The sequence below is a fragment of the Mytilus edulis genome, chromosome 14, assembly GCF_963676685.1.
Source record: "Mytilus edulis chromosome 14, xbMytEdul2.2, whole genome shotgun sequence".
In the NCBI taxonomy this organism is placed as follows: domain Eukaryota; kingdom Metazoa; phylum Mollusca; class Bivalvia; order Mytilida; family Mytilidae; genus Mytilus; species Mytilus edulis.
In genome coordinates, this window is record NC_092357.1 from 51,821,886 (window position 1) to 51,837,677 (window position 15,792).

The 15,792-nt window shown below is 32.6% G+C and overlaps 1 protein-coding gene across 1 annotated transcript in view; it reads left to right on the forward strand.

The window, feature by feature from the left end:
* LOC139503513 (neurobeachin-like protein 1) overlaps positions 1-15,294 on the forward strand; it is a gene marked incomplete in the record, with an annotated part of 102,496 nt that extends 87,202 nt beyond the window's left edge. Inside the window, 10 exon segments of the mRNA XM_071293304.1 lie at positions 17-114; positions 4,237-4,350; positions 4,620-4,709; positions 5,556-5,665; positions 7,230-7,402; positions 9,165-9,259; positions 10,723-10,839; positions 12,113-12,274; positions 14,403-14,551; positions 15,005-15,294. Coding sequence (XP_071149405.1) covers positions 17-114; positions 4,237-4,350; positions 4,620-4,709; positions 5,556-5,665; positions 7,230-7,402; positions 9,165-9,259; positions 10,723-10,839; positions 12,113-12,274; positions 14,403-14,551; positions 15,005-15,146 — 1,250 coding nt within the window.
* Positions 15,295-15,792: the final 498 nt, after the last annotated feature.

Genomic DNA, 15,792 nt, shown 5'->3' on the forward strand with positions numbered 1-15,792 from the left:
GATGTTTATTTGCCAGGTGCTGTAGACTTAGATGCCATTACAAATGAACATGACAGAAAGGCTTTAGAGGGAATGATTAATAACTTTGGACAGACACCAACACAGTTAATGAAGGTACAATCAGTGGTATTCATTCTTATCATTTGATCTAAGGTGGACAATCAGTGGTAGTAATTCTTATCATTTTAATCAAATGCCTCACTTGGATCTAAGGTGGACAATCAGTGGTATTCATTCTTATCATTTTAATCAAGTGCCTCACTTGGATCTAAGGTGGACAATCAGTGGTATTAATTCTTATCATTTTAATCAAGTGCCTCACTTGGATCTAAGGTGGACAATCAGTGGTATTAATTCTTATCATTTTAATCAAGTGCCTCACTTGGATCTAAGGTGGACAATCAGTGGTATTCATTCTTGTCATTTTAATCAAGTGCCTCACTTGGATCTAAGGTGGACAATCAGTGGTATTCATTATACCCCCGCTTTAATACCCCCGCTTTAAAAAAGGGGGGGTATACTGTTTTACCTCTGTCTGTCCCTCCATCCGTCAGTCCGTCCGTCCGTCAGTCAGTCCGTCCCATGAAACTTTCGTCACATTTTTCTCAGGAACTACACATCCACCCTTTCTGTAATTTGGTATCAACATTTATATATGTCAGCCATACCGTGTGATGCGTTTTCAGATTCATCACTTGACAACTTCCTGTTTACCGAACACTTGTCTGATTTTACACATGATAGCCAAGTTGAAAATTTTCGTCACATTTTTCTCAGGAACTACAATACAAGGATTTCTGAAATTTGGTTTCAGGATTTTTATAAGTCAGCTATACCGTGTGATGCGTTTTCAGATTCATTACTCGACAACTTCCTGTTTACCGAACACTTGTATGATTTTACACATGATAACCAAGTTGAAAATTTTCATCACATTTTTCTCAGGAACTACAATACAAGGATTTCTGAAATTTGGTTTCAGGATTTATATAAGTCAGCTATACCGTGTGATGCGTTATCAGATTCATCACTCGACAACTTCCTGTTTACCGAACACTTGTATGATTTTACACATGATAACCAAGTTAAAAATTTTCGTCACATTTTTCTCAGGAACTACAATACAAGGATTTCTGAAATTTGGTTTCAGGATTTTTATAAGTCAGCTATACCGTGTGATGCGTTTTCAGATTCATCACTCGACAACTTCCTGTTTACCGAACACTTGCATATTTTTACACTATTAATATTATCCACTTGCGGCAGGGGTATCATCAGTGAGCAGTAGCTCGCAGTTTCACTTGTTCTTATCATTTTAATCAAGTGCCTCACTTGGATCTAAGGTGGACAATCAGTGGTATTAATTCTTATCATTTTAATCAAGTGCCTCACTTGGATCTAAGGTGGACAATCAGTGGTATTCATTCTTATCATTTTAATCAAGTGCCTCACTTGGATCTAAGGTGGACAATCAGTGGTATTCATTCTTATCATTTTAATCAAGTGCCTCACTTGGATCTAAGGTGGACAATCAGTGGTATTAATTCTTATCATTTTAATCAAGTGCCTCACTTGGATCTAAGGTGGACAATCAGTGGTATTCATTCTTATCATTTTAATCAAGTGCCTCACTTGGATCTAAGGTGGACAATCAGTGGTATTAATTCTTATCATTTTAATCAAGTGCCTCACTTGGATCTAAGGTGGACAATCAGTGGTATTCATTCTTATCATTTTAATCAAGTGCCTCACTTGGATCTAAGGTGGACAATCAGTGGTATTAATTCTTATCATTTTAATATTAATTCTTATCATTTTAATCAAGTGCTTCACTTGGATCTAAGGTGGACAATCAGTGGTATTAATTCTTATCATTTTAATCAAGTGCCTCACTTGGATCTAAGGTGGACAATCAGTGGTATTAATTCTTATCATTTTAATCAAGTGCCTCACTTGGATCTAAGGTGGACAATCAGTGGTATTCATTCTTATCATTTTAATCAAGTGCCTCACTTGGATCTAAGGTGGACAATCAGTGGTATTCATTCTTATCATTTTAATCAAGTGCCTCACTTGGATCTAAGGTGGACAATCAGTGGTATTCATTCTTATCATTTTAATCAAGTGCCTCACTTGGATCTAAGGTGGACAATCAGTGGTATTAATTCTTATCATTTTAATCAAGTGCCTCACTTGGATCTAATCATTTTAATCAAGTGCCTCACTTGGATCTAATTATAAGGTGGACAATCAGTGGTATTAATTCTTATCATTTTAATCGTGCCTCTTGGATCTAAGGTGGACATAATTTACTTTTGTTTATTCATTCATACAAAATACAAATTGGATAACATTGCCCTCAAGCAAATTTTTCTCAGAAACGTTTTGAAAACAAACATGTAAAGTATCTCCTATAGAACAATGTTGTTAAATCATAGTGTTTGTTACTAGGATCTACGTTTTCCACTTTTGACTGACTTTTTTCAAATATTGTGCCTAGATCCATTATATTAAATCGATCATAATATATTAATGATATTTCAACATTGCAGTGCTGTCCACTCATTGGTTAATGAAGTACTGATATATTTGTCCGAGTACACAGTAATTTCGTAGTGCATTTCTTTTAGACAATAAATGGAAATAAAAAAAATCCCACCTGCGCTTTCTCAATAATATTTTTACAGTGTTATGTACTACTTTTGGGACAAATTATATCAAAATTATAGAAAACTTCATCAGCTCTAACTCAAAATTTGGACTATTTTATGTTAAGGGGGTCTTGAAATCTTTTGACAGCTTCCGAAGTGCTAATTTTTAACCTTTTTCAACTGGACCAAATCACTTCTTTACTCTAAAATTCATTACCCAAATTTTTTTACAGTGTCATTTCATCAGAGAAATTGTAGTTTTATTTGGTAAAAAGTGTATGATAGCAGTTAAAGGCTAAATAATGACTGATATAATAAAAGAAACATTTCTCTTCTCTAAAGATCGATTGACAACTCGATTGGATAATTGTCCTTTGATCCCAAAGCTACTAAAGAATCTGCTGAACCAAAAATTTCTATTGACATTCTTCATAATATAATTCAAGAAAAAATTGAAATTAAAAATATAAGCAATTAAAATATACATCAATATATTATTGTTCAACACAATTTTTTCCCAAACATCGGCACAAACAAATGGAAACAGTTCTAAAAATAAATTTTAGTTTATCACCCATCAAAGAGGGACGAAAGATACCAGAGGGACAGTCAAACTCATATATCGAAAATAAACTGACAACACCATGGCTAAAAATGAAAAAGACAAACAGACAAACATTAGTACACATAATCAAATTGATGAACTCAAGAAAATTTAAGTATTTAGATAGTTATTGGGTTAATAGTCCTTCATCTTCACCTATACCAACCTGTACAGCACTTCCTTATTCTCATTTTTGAAATATGTGCAGACATTATCAATGACTGAGAAAAAGCTATCAGCTATGTCACAATGTGTGAGGAGATGTAATCAAGCTTACATTCATTAAGGGTTAAAACTGTCTAAAAAAGGGGAGGAAATATAATAATAGAACAATAAACAGACTACTTGGTTTCCAATGTTTATAATGTTGTAGACTTTCAGCTTCTCTCAACAATTTAAAGCTTTTTTGCTCGTTTGCATCACTCACTTAATGTTCCTCTCATGACTCTCTACTGATATTTAAAATATCAATCTATAAAAAAAAAACTAACAACCTATACTTATCAGTGGTGGATCCAGGTGGGGAGGGGGAGGGGGTTGGAACCCTCAATTATCTTTTGACGATCAATGCATTTGAATTGGGACATATGGTTGGAACCCCCCTTTTTAAAACAGCTGGATCCGCCTCTGCTTATCAGTCCAATTCTGAAAATCCTATGGCAATGTACCAAGGGTATATTAATGCTCTCCTACTGGGCACCAATTTTTCAGTCCAATTGTGGGCATTATGTTTTCTGGTCTGTGTGTCCATTTGTCCCAGTTTTTCAGTCCACTGAACATAGAAAATGATATTGCTGATGGGGGCATCCATGTACTATGGACACATTCTTGTTGGATATGCTCTCATACTGTCTGGCAATGTTTTCATCACACATTGCTTTGTTTTGTTATGTTAAATAAATTAGGACCAGTCACAACTTTTCCTTTATATGAGGTTTTTTAAAAACCAAAGTTTATGACCTTATTGATATGTTTTTACAGGAGCCTCATCCAAGAAGAATGACACTAGATGAAATAGTAGCTAGATCTATAAAGATTGATAGGCCGTTAAGTATTTTTCAGTTCATCAACAATCTAAAGGTGTATTTTGTGACAGTGAGTAATACTGGATGTTCCTAAAATTGATTGATAGAAAATAAACTTTATATTTACTTTCTTTCTTTTTTATTGATCAATATTTCCATCTACAGGTAGATATTATAAGAACTGTCTAAATTATGATAGGGACTCTTAATGAGAAGAAGAAAGCTTTGATGAAATTAAAGTAAACAAAAAGCTTATAATGTGTGTCATATATTTACATATCATTTAACATTTTTTTCACTGCCAATAAATGTGAAAATCATACTATAAATTTGCTTTAGATAACCCAGGATACAGATCCCTTAGCCTATGTGACTGTCCCAAGAAGTCAAGCTAGGTCCATTATACAGCATGGGATGCCAGATTCTATGGTATAGTCAAATAAATGGATTTTTTTTTTCATACTTCCCAACAAATTGTAAATTCAGAGTTTTTGATATGGCAAAGCTTATAACGACAGCCAATGCAACATAGGTCTGCTGATGTACAGGTTTAATTATCATATGTTGATTTTCATTGTCTATAAGTGTGGACAGTGTAGTATTAGCAAATATGTCTTTCCAATTTTTTCTTCATCTTTTATGCCTCAAAAAGCAAGAAATAGTACTAAAAAAATATCGAGTGATGAATTAATCAGTTTGCCACATTTTCTTTCTTCAAGACAAGTTACAGTTCAAGTTTGATTTTTGTTCTGATTTAATGATTTTGTGCAGAGTAATGGTCCTTGGACTTTGAAAATCCACTGAAATAATAAATTTTCTGCATTTACTTTCTTTATGCTTGAAGTTAATGATTTAAAAATAGGTATATAGTTTTATCATGACAAGTTGCATATCAATTAGAATTTTGTTCCTGATGATTTTATGCAAAGTTTTGGTCAATGGACTTACAAAATTTACTTAGGTATTCAGTTTTCAACATTTTTTTTGTCATGCTTGAAGATATTGACTAGATATTTGTTATATAGTTTACACTATAACAAGTTATAGATCAAGTTAAAATTTGTTCCAATACAATGAAATTTTAACTGGGAGGGGATTATGGATTGCCATGCAATACTCACAGAATGATTGTTAACTTTAAATTCTCATTGACAGCTTGTTTATGATCTAAATAGAATATTTCTGGTAAAAATATATATGAAATAAAAATCCCTCAAACTGTTAAATTCTTTCAGCAATATTTGTATTCTGATAATTCATTTATTTTTTATTTAGGTAACAGTTTCAGAAGATGGAAAGATTGGTATGCACGGATGGTTACCATATGACAAAACCATTTCTAATTATTTCCTGTTTGAGAAAGACCCTTCAATTACCACAAACAAGTTAGTTTTTAGTTAAGACAGAATACAAAAGCATGTATTTTTTATTGGATGTTAGGTTAATGCATCTTGGATAACAAATTATTTTTAAATTAATAAAAAAATGTGATATCCAGGAAAAAGTAAAATAACAAAATCACCAAACTCTAAGGAAAATTCAAAACAGAAAATTCAAAATCCAAAGGTCAAAATCCAAAGGTCAAACATGTTTAATGAATGGAAAACAATGCCATATTCTTGACTTGGTACTGGATCATCTTTTGTAGGAAAATATAGCAATGAGAGTCCAAACATTATTACATCCTGAATCACCAGTTACTGAATGATCTGTTCAAAACATTGATTGTTAACACACACATGCACAGTAGTTAAGTCGTGTTGAGTACTGAAAAGTGTATTTAATATGCCTATCTGTAGTGCTGCAAAGAGGATTTGACTTGGATGCAAGGCTATATTTTTAGTTTTCTATGACAATTTATCACTATCAAGGGAAATAATATGGAAAGAAAATTGATTGAATTTCAAGTTTGTTAATGATCATTTCATTTGCACCTGAAAGTTTTAATAGTTATTTGTTGACTGAAAATCAACAAATTAATAAATGAATACATGTTTCTAGTTAGTGCTATTTCCCATATTAGGTGGAAATATGAAATTATTAAGCAAAGATTGCATTCCTGTTTTTATACGAGTGCAAAAAAAATTGCATTTGTATATTGGTTTGTCTTCGTTGTTTGCATATCCAAAGACACTTAGTTTCTGGACAATAACTTTAGTTTAAGTGAATTGATCTCTATGAAATTTAAACGCAAGGTTTGAAACCACAAAAGGAAGGTTGGGATAGATTTTTGGGGTTATGGTCCCAACAGTTTAGGAATTAATAGCTTAAAAAGGGGTCCAAATAAGACAATAACTTGTGTGTAAGTGTATGGATCTTTCTGAAATTGTACTACAAGGCTCCATACCAAAAAAAGTAAGTTTGGGATTGATTTTGGGGGTTATGGCCCTAACTGTTTAGGAATTAGGGGCCAAAAATAATACTCTTCTAATACTTTGTATAAATTGCTTATTTCTTGACCAAGTTCAATGGGGTTTTATCCTTGAATTCTTAGGGTCCTTTAATATGCTGAATCTAACTGTGTATTAAGATTTTGGATTTTGGGCCTTGTTTTTAAATTGTTCAACATTGAGGTCAAAAGAGTCCAAAATTAAACTTTGTTTGATTTCATCATAAAATCAATTGTTGGGGTTTGATATGCTGAAATTAACCATGTATTTAGATTTTGGATATTGGACCATAATATGTAAATGTCCAATTTGAAAATTTGAAATTCTTAGATCACATTCATTCTGTGTCAGAAACCTATGCTGTGTCAAATATTTAATCACATTCCAATTTCAGAGCTGTATCAAGCTTGAATGTTGTGTCCATACTTGCCCCAACTGTTCAGGAAGACCTCTATGGTGGTATCGCGCCCTGCAAAGCATTTTATTATCTATGTTGCAGATGTTAGGTATGGCGTGATAACCAAGTGACAGGTCTCTTAATATTATCCATATTTTTCAGGTGTAAAAGAAGGCTAAATGTACCATTTGCTCCCGGGGTTAAAGTTGAGCCTAAATTGTTTGTTGTATCCCATGATGCCAAGTTATTGATTAGTGGAGGACACTGGGATAACAGTCTACAAGTTTATCATCTTGGGAAGGTGAAGAAGATAAACCATATTGTCAGACATATTGGTATGTTTCCTTAAAAACACTATGTCAAAGTTGAATGTCAGGGGTAAAAATCCTTTTAGTCAAAATGCTAACTACATTTATTGGAGTGTGTAGGAAAAAACAAGATCCTTTGTTACATTGCTTGATATTTAAGCTACCTCACTTATTACTTTCCTTAACAAGGAATTAATCATTAGACAATTAGAAAAGTAGTAACAGTACTGTCGTTTACATCTGGTCTCTTGTATAAAACACAATAATGGAAACAGAAAGGTTTCACTTGGGTGATGTACAGCTCAACACAATAAAATAACAAACTATCATACTGAATAAGTAGTGATTCAAATTTTGGAACACTTTTAAAAAGTTATGAAAAACAAACAAGATTATTTGTATTCTAATTTGTATCTGGTTAAGCTTATCAGTGCTTGTTACATACACTGCAGGTAAAAAATTATACTCCAGAAATTGATTTATTCATAACTATAAAAAAAAGTCTATTTTAACAGTTATGCTGAATTATTATACAACTTACAGGGAAAACGTTATATCTTTTACATTCTGCAAAAATATACCTTCTTGTTAAAAGAAGAATAGGTTTATTGTAAGAATGTAACAACATTATCAAGAATAGGCCATCTTAATATCAAGAGTTAACCTATATATAAAGCTATTATCTATGGCAGTATAATCACAAACTTTTTCAGCTCTCCGGGCCCAAATATTCCATCATTTGGCTTTGATCATCTGTCATTGTCTGTAGTTTTCATCTGTCATCTGCCAAATTGAGTATCTGATTTTTAGGTCATTGCCCCTGAATTGATGATTTTAAGGAATTCTGCAGTTTTGGGTTATTATCTTGAATTTTATTATAGATAAAGATAAACTGTAACCAAAAAAATGTTCAGCAAAGTAAGTTTGTATGACCAAAATTATCCATTGACCCATGAGCGCATTCTCTATTTATTTACTAATATCTTGGTAACTATAACAGATATGTATAGTAAAGGGCAAAGATGTTAAACAGTACAAGATCTACAAACATGTCAAATTACTGAAAGCATTATACTAATAGAGGACTACTTCTGGAAGGGTTGCAATTGAATAAAATAAAATGTAAAAATAAGCAACAGGATTGATTGAAATAAATGTTAAAATTAAATAAAATGGCATATTTTAATAGGTGAGTGATTTATACTCATATGAGCCTCCTAAATTATATGGGGACTTTATGGGGATGAAGTCCCCTATTACATGAGAAAAATCAATAAAAAATTTATTTTTTTTTAAAACGGGAAACCCGAAATTTCCATTGTACTAATGTCAGTAATGAACTCAAAATCTTTAAAACTTTTTTTTGTCGTGTATTGAATTCCCGCATTTGCGCAGAATGCAGAAATCTACTTCCTTCTTCCGGTCTTGTTGTTGTGAGACTTTGAGTAGTCTAGTAAAAAATAGGAACTCTAGGAACTTAATACCCATATTTCATTTTAAAAATTCTTTGTCTTTGATATGAATTGACGTTACCTGATGCATTGCGTTTCTTTCTTTACATTGAAAATGAAGTCATAACTTAAATAACGTCACAAGTAAAATCCCTTACAACAGAACCAAAATCAGAAATGTTACGGTATTTCCGTTTCTTTTTTAACAGATTTTGAAGTTACAAAAAAATAATTCATACAGACTTCGTCCCCTTTCACAGGTAATGCCTGCCTCATATTAGCCCTTAAAGCAATGGATAATGTGGAAGAAAAGATTGTTTTATGTTTTTATATTTCAGACATTGTAACTTGTGTGGCATTAGACTACTGTGGCAGCCATCTTGTAACTGGGTCACGTGACACAACATGTATTATTTGGCAAATACAGCAACAGGTATTACAGTTGTTTATATTATTTGATATTAACTCCAGAAAAATATATCTGACATCCATAATGAGGACGAAGTTTTTTGCTGGTAGGGATTCACAAATGAAACCTTCATTCCTATTACACAACTTCCCAGGTTAGGGGGATCATTTAGCGCTCACAGACAGGTTAAACCCAGCAACATTTTTTATTTGCATGTCATTAAGCCTGTAGTACACTTTTGTCATTGGCTTATGTCTGTCATATCTGTATTTTTCGTAAATTGTTTTGTTATTTCTAGTTTGAATTGTGTCACATTTTTCATGCCTTTTATAGCTGACTGTACATTAAAGCTAAATTTACCTAGTTTTATAATCCTTTGTAGGCAACTCCTCCTTTCACATCCATTTATAATCTGGTACATATATATATGTTATAGAATGGAAAGGAATACATGTATTAGAAAATATGCCAGTAATGTGACTTGACTATCCTTATATGCATGCTTCAGAATTTTAATTTTCTGAATTTTCTGTACGAAATTAATTGTAACTCTGTACTTAATTCTGTTATTTGTTTATGAAACAAAAAAATACTTGGGTAGCCTAGGTAATGCCATCAAGCCATAAGGAGATTTTATTTATATTTCTTAGGGAAAGAAACCTGTCCTACACTAATAAGGCAAATTGCAACACGGTCAAACTTGACTTTAAATATTTTTTTATGTAATTCAAACATGAATAATTCAGTTTCAATTTGGTTTTATACTTTTATTTTGGGGTGGGGGTGGGGGAGAGGGATTCATTTCTAAGTATGACTTTTGATTCATATATCAGAGCTTTACCAATATTTGGTGGAAAGACCCCTGTTTTGAGGTTATTGGTGGATAGACCACTGTTTTGAGGTTATTGGTGGAAAGACCCCTGTTTTGAGGTTATTGGTGGATAGACCCCTGTTTTGAGGTTATTGGTGGAAAGACCCCTGTTTTGAGGTTATTGGTGGAAAGACCCCTGTTTTGAGGTTATTGGTGGATAGACCCCTGTTTTGAGGTTATTGGTGGAAAGACCCCTGTTTTGAGGTTATTGGTGGAAAGACCCCTGTTTTGAGGTTATTGGATGATAGACCCCTGTTTTGAGGTTATTGGTGGAAAGACCCCTGTTTTGAGGTTATTGGTGGAAAGACCCCTGTTTTGAGGTTATTGGTGGAAAGACCCCTGTTTTGAGGTTATTGGTGGATAGACCCCTGTTTTGAGGTTATTGGTGGAAAGATCAATGTCACAGCAACACCAAACCAAATCTTTGACATTTAATGTCAATATTTGAGAAAGTTGCTAGATAGATGTTTAACTAATTATAAGGTATTATTTATTGACAGGGTGGATTCAGTGTTAACATTAACAACAGACTTATTATAAGGTATTATTTATTTACAGGGTGGATTCAGTGTTAACATTAACAACAGACTTATTATAAGGTATTATTTATTGACAGGGTGGATTCAGTGTTAACATTAACAACAGACCTCTACAAACATTGTATGGACATGAAGGGGAAGTAACTGCTGTGTACATTTCTACAGAACTTGACATGGTAGCTTCAGCATCAAGGGTATGCATACATATTTTGCTTGCAGAAAGAATATCAGATTTTTGCAAAGTTTGTGAGGGATTTACTAAAAATGACCTGGAGAAAAGGGATATGAAGGTTTACAGGAATAAAAATTTCACAATATAATCTGCAAAAATAAACTGAATCAAATAAACATAAAGTGTATTCATGTTCTCCATCTTAAATGTTGAGGATTCATTTTAAACTCACAATTTTGTACTTCAGACATGCAGTTTGTTTTCATAGGAGTCATCAGTGAAAAGTTAAACGGTCAAATAAAGTACAAAGTTGGAGGGCATAATAGACCCAAAATTTCAAAAATATTTTTTTTATAGTAAAGTTTAGAGAAAAATCATGCATATGTGAGGGTTGTAAATAAGACTTTGATAATTGATTTATTGGTCTAGCTCTAAAGCTGTTACAATTTCCTTTATTGTTACAGCTTTCTATAACAAGGTACCCTGGTATATTAATATCTTTAAGCGGTGCTTTGCTTTTGCGCCAAAATAAAACATTTCATTTTGCGTGAATAATACAAGTAAATTGTAATAAAAAATAGTTTTATTCAAAAGAGATGTTTAATGATAACTGTAAAATACAGATTTTGATTATATAATATAACATATTCCCCCAAAATCAGGGATTGTAACCATAATTAAAGCACTATACGCTGGAAATAAAAATTTACAGACTTACCTATATTTTCTCTATCATCAATAAAGAGATGTGATATGATTTCCAATGAGACAATTATCCACCAAAGTACAAATGAAGTGGAATAAAGCCATGACGGACAACCATAGAGCCTTCAATAACCCATGCCGTATAGTCAGCAATAAACAGCCCAAACATAAAAATATAACCAAACCATTCTAAAAAAAATAACTTAGAATTGACAATGTCCATCTTGAAACCTCAAAAATGTGAAAACTATATATATAATTTTAAACCTGAGTGACTCTCAGTTTCATATAAAAAAGGTATGAAGTTGCTTAGTTATCTCAGGGAATACATTTTTTTTCATTTACGATGTATAGCAATAAATATTTTAAACTTTGGTTGTCTCAAAGATAAGTTCTATTCTGTAATTGTTAGTTAATTGCACATATAGATATACTAGATTATAAACATATAATATTTGGAAGGAAAGATTGTAATATGAAGGACAAAAATAAATATCATTTATGAATCAAAAAATTATAAATACTGAAAGTTGCTTCATGATACTCAAAATACAAGCTACAAATAATGAAAGAAAACCCTCCTGTTGCAGGATGGAACCGTTATTTTACATACAGTTAGAAGGGGCCACTACATGAAAACCTTGCACCCTCCTTGTGCCATGGGATATACTTTACATATACCATTGCTAGCCGTGGACGAGATGGGGAGGATTATTCTCTATTGTCATGAGACGTTCCCTATTGATCCGAAGGTAAGGATTATACTCTATTGTCATGAGATGTTCCCTAGTGATCCAAAGGTAAGGTCTATTCTTTATTTTCATGAGATGTTCCCTATTGATCCAAAGGTAAGGATTATTCTCTATTGTCATGTGATGTTCCCTATTGATCCAAAGGTTAGGATTATTCTCTATTGTCATGAGACGTTCCCTATTGATCCAAAGGTTAGGACTATTCTCTAATGTCATGAGACGTTCCCTATTGATCCAAAGGTTAGGACTATTCTCTATTGTCATGAGACGTTCCCTATTGATGTAAAGGTAAGGACTATTCTTTATTGTCATGAGATGTTCCCTATTGATTCAAAGGTAAGGATTATTCTCTATTGTCATGAGATGTTCCCTATTGATCCAAAGGTAAGGATTATTCTCTATTGTCATGAGATGTTCCCTATTGATCCAAAGGTAAGGATTATTCTCTATTGTCATGAGATGTTCCCTATTGATCCAAAGGTAAGGATTATTCTCTACTGTAAAGAGACGTTCCCTATTGATCCAAAGGTAAGGACTATTCTTTATTGTCATGAGAAGTTCCCTATTGATCCAAAGGTAAGGATTATTCTCTATTGGCATGAGACGTTCCCTATTGATCCAAAGGTTAGGACTATTCTTTATTGTCATGAGATGTTCCCTATTGATCCAAAGGTAAGGACTATTCTTTATTGTCATGAGAAATTCCCTATTGATCCAAAGGTTAGGACTATTCTCTATTGTTATGAGACGTTCCCTATTGATCCAAAGGTTAGGACTATTCTCTATTGTCATGAGATGTTCCCTATTGATCCAAAAGTAAGGATTATTCTCTATTGTCATGAGAGGTTCCCTATTGATCCAAAGGTCTTGAGACGTTCCCTATTGATCCAAAGGTTAGGACTATTCTCTATTGTCATGAGATGTTCCCTATTGATCCAAAAGTAAGGATTATTTTCTATTGTCATGAGAGGTTCCCTATTGATCCAAAGGTAAGGACTTTTCTCTATTGTCATGAAAGTTATATCTTTTACATTCTGCAAAAATATACCTTCTTTCAATTGCACAGTATTCCGCAATAGCAAGAATTCTTCAATTGCACAGTATTGTGCAATAGCAAAATATCTTCAATTGCACAGTATTGCACAATAGCAAGAAATCTTCAATTGCACAGTATTGTGCAATACCAAGAAATCTTCAATTGCACAGTATTGCGCAATAGCTAGAAATATCTAATTGCACAATATTGCACAATAGCAAGAAATTTTCAATTGCACAGTTTTGCGCAATAAAAAATTAAACTTTGTTTGATTTCAACAAAAATTGAATATATGGGATTCTATATATTTTCTCCTGGGTTTGAACCAACCCCCCAGTGAAAAATGGTAATTTTCCATCTATTTTCCGATTTCAAAACGACCTTGAGAGGTGAACACTGACAAGACTGTGTTTTTTTGTCATTCAGGTATTACCCTATAGTTACAGTAGTCCATTCATGCTAGCTGGGAGTATATTGGACTTCAGTATCTTGCTTGGGAATTATTATTGTCAAGTCAGGTCTGCCTAAATGTCCGTTTTTATGGATTTTTGACAAAACGGTGACCTAGATTTTACAGACTAGATTCCTATTGGCCATATTATACCTCGTTGTGTTCCTATACCACCTATGCATGCATATATGATAATAGCTTTTACCAACAGTCACTTCCAGTTACGTAGTGGCCATCAAAAGATGCCCACCCCCACCTGATTTTGGCTACTTTTCATGTTTTTCCGATTTTGAACTCTTAATTGGCTTTCAAAGTGCCAAATTTTCATGAACAGACATCTGTTTTTAAGTTAAAGTTCTTAGACCACATTCATTCTGTGTCAGAAACCTATGTTGTGTCAACTATTTAATCACAATCCAAATTCAGAGCTGTATCAAGCTTAAATGTTGTGTCCATACTTGCCCCAACTGTTCAGGGTTCGACCTCTGCTGTCGTATAAAGCTGTGCCCTGCGGAGCATCTGATTGGACATTTATCATATTCAGTTCAATATTGAAAAGGATGCAAACAGAGATAAGGCAAAACATGAAAATTTAAAAAAAATGTGTAATGATAAAAATATGATTATTTATTTTTTTTCAGGAAAGATTTTCTTTACATTTATACTCCATTAATGGGAAGCACTTGTTTACAGAAAAGTTAATGTATGGATTGTGTCACATGATAATTAAGGGAGATCATGTGATCACAGGAGACATTCAGGGCCACCTTACAATTAAGGAAATATTTGGGTAAGTCCGTTTAAATTGTTTGTACCAAGTCTGAGTTACATACCATCTTTCTCAATTTCAGAGGATTTAGATGCATCAATTATGGCCATATGATGTATTATCAAAGTAGGAAAAAAGTCTTATGTATTTCATAATTCAATACAATTGCTCTCAGAGAAACTGTAAAATGCCATCACAATATATCTGGAACATCAAATTTATTTTAAAAGACTAGTAGTAAATATAATATTCCTCTTTATCTTGCTTATACTGAAGGGAGTAGAAATACACCACTTAGTAAGTTTGTATGCAAGATATAGCTCTTTCAGGGAACTGTCTTAAAAGATATAGTAATGAAATTATATATTGCACTGAGTCACATTTGTTGGTGATAGATATTTTAAAATGCCCTATAATAATGTTTTGTAATTGTTATCAATGCCACTTGTTTGATATAAAACATTTATATTGTAGACTAAGAACAGTCAATATGTTTCCACTCCATGTGCCTATTCATTGTTTATCAGTAACCAATAGCAACAGTCACATCTTGGCAGGAATCAGAGATGGCAAACTTATCATTATTGGTGTTAAAAATAGAACTGATGCAAGATGAACCTGACTTTGTTATTTGAAAAGAATTACTCAATCACCATAGAAATCCACATGGTTGACCTGAAACCAAACGAAAAGTGTTGGTGGTGGAAAATTTACATTACTTAATAGAAAGTGTTTATAAGGGATATTTTAAGAGACATAATAGATTAAAAGTTGAATGAAATTTTATTTAAAGGTTCAGCATTTATCATTAGAATGCAAATAGGTTAATGGTGTTTGCAATATATTTGATATAAAAATGTGTATAATAAATTATATCCATATATATAGTCATATAACCCTAAAAAGGGTTTGAACTGTATGTTTTAATCATTTGTTATTCATTTAATATTATTCAGAAATGAACCTAACATTAAATCAGTAAACCTTTTGTTTTGATGATAAATTTAACATTCATTGTAGAGACGTCACATCTCTGGGAATTTCTAACGTTTTGTTTTATTTTGAAAATTATATATATATATGTATATATGTTACAGGAAATCATTGTAATTGGCGTTCTCACATGTAATTTGAAGCAGTGTAGTAATTACATGTAATCCCTAGATATTGGAAAGGATTTCATGAAATCCTTAGAATTTTGACCTAAAATTATACATATTCCCTAACCCTATAAACATGAATTTAATGTTAGGAATGGGATT